Below are 6,419 nucleotides of genomic sequence, written 5' to 3' on the forward strand. Positions count from 1 at the left end.
GGTGTGGGCTGGTGGGACTCTTCCTGAGGCCCTTGCTGAGGCAGCCAGAAGGAGACAAGAAAGGAAGAAAAGCGGCCCGGGTCAGGAGGGCTGCCCCTCTGGAAGTGGCTTTGCCGGTCTGGAACCCGCCCAGCTGCCTGACCTGAACTTCCCTTGCCTCAGGGACCGTGCTTTGGGGTGGGGACAGCACGATGGGCAGAATGCTCAGGCCCCGGGGCGGCACCTGGCAGCCACCTGCAGTGTCTAAGGGCACTGCAGGTGCACGGGCGGGGCAGCAGGCAGGAGGTGGCACAGCCGGCTCCCCTTCCCACATCTGGATCTTCGATTCCGTTCTGTTCCATGGTACCCGACAGGGCTCTCCTTCCTCCCCAGCAGCCCGTCCTCGGTCCTCGGTCCTCGGTCCTCGGACCCTACCAGTGGGCCCAGGCAGACCTTGGTGTCACAGGCAGGGCCCCTGCACCAGGCGGGCTCGGCGTCCACGGCGTCTGCTGGGAGCTGACCAATCTGCAGACCCCCAGGAACACAAAGGGACCGTTGAGGTGGGGATGCCTCCTCCTTAGTCACCGTTTGTGCTGGTTTAAGAGGTTACTGGGGGGAATGGCAGTTAGCGTAAAGGCTACATTGCTGGACTCCCACATAGTCGACTGCGGTTCGCGTCCCGGACCTGGTGGCTTAAAACTCACGCCGGGCGCGTGTGCGTGCGTGCCCAAGATCCCAAGAGGAGAATGGAGGAGAAGGGACTGCGGTGTGGCCATCTCCCCTGGTGGGTGGGGTGATTTCTCATTTTCTGTCTCTCTGTCTCTGTCTGGCGAGCACACGCGCTCTATAGCAAAAAAAATAAAAATTAAAAAAAGAGGTTACTAGGGACCAAGGAGGGATGGGACAGGTAACCCGATGCTCAGGGGAGGTTCTGAGTCCGCACCTGGGGGCTTTCCTGAGTGCACCAAGCCAGCTTGTGCCCATGGCCTGGCACAGAGGCTGGGTGGCATCCAGGCCCTGTCAAAGGCGTCATCTCTCTGCCTTTCTCCCTGGCTGCTATCTCGCTTATGGAAGAGTTAGATAAACTTGGGGAAAAAAAAAAGGGTTTTCCGTTCCTGGGCATGCATCTTCCCTTTGGGTGCCTGGGTAGGTAGAAGGAAAGAAGGAAAGTGGCTCAGGACACTGGGGTTGCGGTCCCGGCTCTGCCTCCATTCTCCTGCCTGCAGTGACAGGTTTGGATGGGTTTACCCACCCAGATCTGAGGGCCCGCAAATGTCTCTCTCCAAAAACTCAAGTGGCTGGGCAGAGGGCATGACGGCTGTGTGCACGAGGGCCCGCACTCAGGGTTTGTGGGGAAGGTTCCAGGTAGTTGGGGCCAGCAGTAGTGTCGAGGATAAGGCAATGGACTCCCACATGGCCGACTGTGAGGTTCGAGTCCCAGATCTGGCAGCTTGAAAATCATGGCGGGTGAGTGTGTGTGTGTGATCAGAATCCTGAGAGGAGGATGGAGGAAAAAGGATTGTGGTGTGGCCATCTCCTGGGGTGTGCGTGTGATTCTTGCCCTCGCTCTGTCTCTGGCGAGCACATGTGCCCTATAGTAACACTAACAAAGAACGGTGGTGGGACAGGGGCTTGGGGCCAGGGCCCAGGGACAGTCCCAGGCACTCTGGATGCCAGCCCTAGCACTCACCAGGCTGTGTGAGGGCAGGCGCAGGCTTCAGACCCTCCTCTGTTTCTGGAACAGGGAGGTCTGAGGACACAGCGCTTAGCACGGCTAAGTGCTCTGTTCCCACACGCCTGGCCCTCGCCCACTCTTGGAGTTCTGAAACCACAAGGCCCTTCGTTTTCCACCCCCCAGCCCCCAGGCCACTGCTACAGCTCCCTCACGGGACAAACCCCCACGTCTCCACCTTCAAGGCTTCCCAGCCTCTCTTCGGTAGGGCCCGGGTCATGCGAACCTCCTCCTCCCTGAAGCCTCCCTGTCCCAGGGGAGGGTGTGCTTTTTCCCTGGAGCCCACACAGGCCCCTGGCATTTGCCCATGAGAGCCCTGGTTATATCGCTGCTCCCACGTCCACACGCACTGCATAGTGAGCTAATTCGGGTAGAGGCTGTGCCTTCCTCGTACCCCCAGTGCCCCTGGTAGAGCCTGGCACTTGGCAGGTGCTCAGTAAATGTGGTTTGGCTCTGGGGGTGACTGCAGGGGTGCCCTACTTCTTCAGTCTTCTCTCCCACTGAGGAGCCTCACACCGGGCCATGGACTGCCCGGGTGCTCTCCCTGCCTGCCCTCCACTCCGCATCCTCTCTGTCCCACTGGGAACCACCCGCTCTCTAGGGTGCAGCTACGATTCCATTTCGCATAGCGTATGAGTGCAGAGAGGGGCAGACACGGCCCCTGACTCTAAAGGCTCACTCTGACAGTGCAGCTGGCAAGAGCCACCGGGACACACTGAAGTGCACTGGCCAGGACCCAGTCTGCCACATGGGGACCACTTGACAACCTGGCTAGGGACCAGCAGATGGCGTAATGGCCATGTCACTGGACTCCCATGTAGCTGACTGCAGTTCGAGTCCCGGAGCCGGTGGCTTAAACTCACGCCATGCGCATGTGCGTGCGTGCCCAAGATCCTGAGAGGAGAAGGGAGGAGAGGGGATTGCGACATGGCCATCCCCCCTGGGGGGTGATTTCTTATTTCTTGCTTTCTGTCTCTCCGTCTCTCTCTTTCTGGCAAGCGCACATGCCCCATAGCAAAAAAACTCTTAAAAAAAAGAAGGCACCTTCTTGGGACCAGCAGGTGACATAGTGATTAAGGTAGGTGCTGGACACTCTCATGTGGCTGACCACGGTTCGAGTCCTGGACCTTGTGGCTTGTTTTCTCACTTCCCCTCTCTGTGTGTCTCTCTCTGGTCAAATTAAAATAAATAAATGAATAAATAAAATTAAATAATTAATTCTAAAAAAAGAAAAAGAAGGCACCTTCTCTTGGGGCCAGCAGGTGGCCTGGAGGTTAAAGTGCTGGACTCCCAGCAGTTAGCATAATTGCTATGTCGTTGGACTCCCATGTAGTTGACCGCAGTTCATGTCCCAGACCAGGTAGCTTAAAACTCACGCCGGGCACATCTGCGTGCATGCCCAAGATCCCGAGAGGAGAATGGAGGAGAAGGGATTACAATGTGGCCATCCCCTTGAGGGGTGATTTCTCACTTTCTGTCTCTGTCTAGCGAGCACACAAGCCCTATAGCAAAAACCTCTCCCCCCTAAAAAAGTGCTGGACTCCCACATGGCCAACTACGTGGTTATTTTTATCTCCTGGAACCGGCAACTTGAAAATCATGCCAGGTACGTGTGCATTCATACCCAAAATCTTGAGAGGAGAGTGGAGGGGAAAGGATTGTGGCATGGCCATCCCCCCAGCGGTGATTTCTCGCTTTCCCTCTCTGTCGCACTCAGGTAAGTGCATGTGCAAAAAAACTAAAGAAAAAAAAAAAACAAAAAACCTCCCTCTCCCTGGGCTGAAGGTGAGGCCCCAGCTGCATTTCAGTCACTTTCCCACCCCTTCTTCCCAGTGCTCCACTGCAGGGCCTTGCCCTCACCCCACCTGGGCTCAAAAAAAGAGCGTCTGACTCCTTCCCCTGGCCCCACCTTTGGCCTGTCTTCCCATTGCTCCTGCGCAACCTGACCCCAGCGAACTCCCGGCCCTCCAGGCATAATGTTTTTAAATGAACAAAATTACAAACGGTTATAAAGGAAACCAATTATATTGAAACACAGTTATCAAAACATTTACATTTTTTGGTATAGTAATATATATGCTTCTTTATTAACATATTAAAAACAAGGAAAATCTAATAACTATGATCATTTCCAAGTAGTGATGAGCGTAAGTGGCATCCTGAGACACCTCGGACACCTCCACTGCAGTCTGCACACGTCTGCGATCTGTCGGTTACAGAGCCCCAGAACTGTTGCTATATTGTGGCTTACCGCCCGGTTACATACAAGCATGTTCCACTTCAGTTACAGATGAGCGAAAAGAAAGACGTGATGGTTTTCCTATCTAGGTTCACAAACCCCCTGAAATCCACAGACCCCAGTCAAGAACCCCGATTACAGAAAGTAGTGGGGAGGAGACCCTCAGGGAACGAGCCTTTAACCCCATCACTTGAGACTCACACCAGCACTGAGCTATACAGGAACCCGGTTCTTCCTAGGGAGAACTGGAGGCCCAGAGAGGTTCAGAATTTGCCCAGACTCAACCAGGCCCAGCCGCAGCTCTCCCCAGAGTTGAAGGGGGGAGGGTCTTCGGTTGACTCTTTGGCCCCAGAACCCCCTCCCTCGCCCAGGCCCTGTGACCTGCGGGGTTGAAGCAGCGTAGAAGGGTGCTGTCCCCTTGAAATCACACACACTCGGTTATTTTTATCTCCAGTTTATTTTTTTAGACTAAGAGCAGAGTATGAAAGTCACAGCCAAAGCACTTGAAAAAGGCCCAGGAAGGTGGGTGGGGCTCACAGGGTGGGCAGGGCAAGGCCTGGGAGCTGGTCCCGGCTCAGGGCGAGAGGGAGGGCGCTGTTGTCTCACGGTCTCCAAAAGTGTCTGTGCGTTGCATAGGTCCTGTCTTCACAGAAGACAAAAGAGGGGCCAGGGGGTCCCCCGGGCGGGGGCCTAGCCTGGTGGGGAAGGGGTCTGAAGCTGGAAGGGGAAGTCAGAAAGGTCAGAGGTCAAGGGGGGAGAGGGACTCTGTCTGTCTGTACATTATATATAGAGATATAGAGTCTGTACATGCCTGCCTGGCACCCCGATGCCCACCCCTGCCACCCTCGTCCACGGCCCGCCCCCCAGGGGTGTCTACTTGTAAACTTGGATTCAATCCAAACCACAATCCTGGAAGTAGGAGTGGGGGGAACGTGCTTATTGCTGTAAACAGGGGAGGGAGGCAGCGGGTGGTGCCCCCTCCCCATCCAGTCCCCTCCCCACGCTCTGCCCCGGTGGAGGGCCATGGGGTGCTCCTACGCTTGGGTTTGCTCTCTCTGGGCGTGTCTGTCTCTCTGAGGGGCCACCGGGGAGGACGCCAGGGGGCAGGGGAAGGTCCCAGGGGCAGGGACTCCTGAGCACTGCCCTTTTTGGCCCCCAAGTTTGGTACCAAACATCACCAGAGCCACAAGGCCATCTGGGACCCGTGGCTGCGCCTGGGCCTGGTCCACTACAGTGCCCTACCTGGGAGAGGGGCAGAGGGAGTGGGCACAGATGAACGTGGCAGACCCCACTTCCAGCCACAAGAGGAGGGGTCTAAGCCCCAGGCTAGGCTTCCCTGGGAGAGGCCAAAGGCTCCCAGCTCCTTCGGAGCCCGCCCCCGTCTCTCCGGCCCGGGAGGGGCAGAGCTAGGAGGCCAAGAGCGTCAGGAGGAAGAAGGCGATGCCCACGGCCAGGGGCAGGTGTTCCCGCTTGGGGCTGGTCCCGCTGATGCTCTTCTCAAGCTTGGGCACCTGGGGGTTCTCTCCCTCAAAGTCTTCTGTGGATAGATGAACAGACTGGTCAGGGCTGGGCTACGCGCCGGGGCGGGGGCACGCGGCGGCCAGCGGCAGCAGCAGCGGAGCCAGGGAGGTGACCACCCACGGGGTAGGGCGGCTTGGTGCCCCAGGGGAAGGCATGCGAGGCGAGCAGGCACCGGGGAGGGGGCTGCGGTTCCAGCAGTGGCCACCAGAGGGCGCTGCGCAGACTCACCCAGCACGTTGATCTTCACATTGGGGCCCATGGTGAACTGGGGGAGAGTGGGGACCGGCTTCTCCCCGGAGTGCGATGCTGCGGGGTGAGGTGCGGGTGGGGAGAGAGGAGGGGAGAGTCAGGGCCAGGATCCCCTCCTCCTGCTACAGCTGGGGAGCAAGCCCCCCTCGCCTGTGCCCTCCGCCACCACCCCCGGAAGCCAGGGGAGCCCCAAAGCAGGGGAGCCGCGGAAGGGGTCGCGGCTGGGAGTCGATTATACTCACTGGAGGCGCAGCAGACGAACACCTTCATCCTCAGACACTTCCAGTGCAGGTTGTGGGTGGGCGTGGCTGGAAAGGAGGGTGGCCTGAGTTGCTTTCGCTCGATTTGTGCCCTGGACCCCAACTCGCAAAGTCCCTCATCCCGCCTTGGACAGCCTCCTTCCGCAGCTCCCCTTCCCTCTGGACGCTAGTCCCTGCGGCTCTGTGTCTGCTCTAGAAGCCTCTTTGATCCCAACCTTAGAAAGCCCTGACCCCTGAGATGCCTGCCGCGGAATGTCACTCGCAGGAACAAGTGACTGCAGCCCCAACATGGGACTGTCACCGAAACTCGTAGCCTCACGATCTGTCTGAGCTGAAGCCCTGAGGCCCCCAGTCCCTTGCCTCCTCCCGAGGTACCGCTCAGCCACGGTGGCCTGGCGACAGCCGCCTCGGCCCGCCCGCAGCCCCGCGGGACTCCACC

General features: G+C 58.2%; 1 protein-coding gene across 1 annotated transcript; it reads right to left on the reverse strand.

Moving 5' to 3' along the window:
• Positions 1–4,295: 4,295 nt before the first annotated feature.
• Positions 4,296–6,324, reverse strand: EFNA3 (ephrin A3). The gene is made up of 3 exons (XM_027773791.1): positions 5,963–6,324; positions 5,700–5,777; positions 4,296–5,487 (listed from the first exon to the last, which is right to left on the reverse strand). Exons 1-3 carry the CDS (start codon positions 5,988–5,990, stop codon positions 5,357–5,359), a joined length of 237 nt encoding a protein of 78 aa, XP_027629592.1. The 5' UTR covers positions 5,991–6,324; the 3' UTR covers positions 4,296–5,356.
• Between the last annotated feature and the right edge of the window lie 95 nt (positions 6,325–6,419).

This window comes from Tupaia chinensis, unplaced genomic scaffold (assembly GCF_000334495.1).
Source record: "Tupaia chinensis unplaced genomic scaffold, TupChi_1.0 Scaffold000374_1, whole genome shotgun sequence".
Taxonomy (NCBI): domain Eukaryota; kingdom Metazoa; phylum Chordata; class Mammalia; order Scandentia; family Tupaiidae; genus Tupaia; species Tupaia belangeri.

Bases quoted from the DNA above. Each gene is read 5' to 3' on its own strand.
- EFNA3 (XM_027773791.1), bottom strand. From the start codon at position 5,990: ATGAAGGTGTTCGTCTGCTGCGCCTCCA. The intron at 5,778-5,962 runs GTGAGTATAATC...CTCACCCCGCAG, and splicing joins GTTCGTCTGCTGCGCCTCCA to CATCGCACTCCGGGGAGAAG. The intron at 5,488-5,699 runs GTGAGTCTGCGC...ATCTATCCACAG, and splicing joins TGTGAAGATCAACGTGCTGG to AAGACTTTGAGGGAGAGAAC.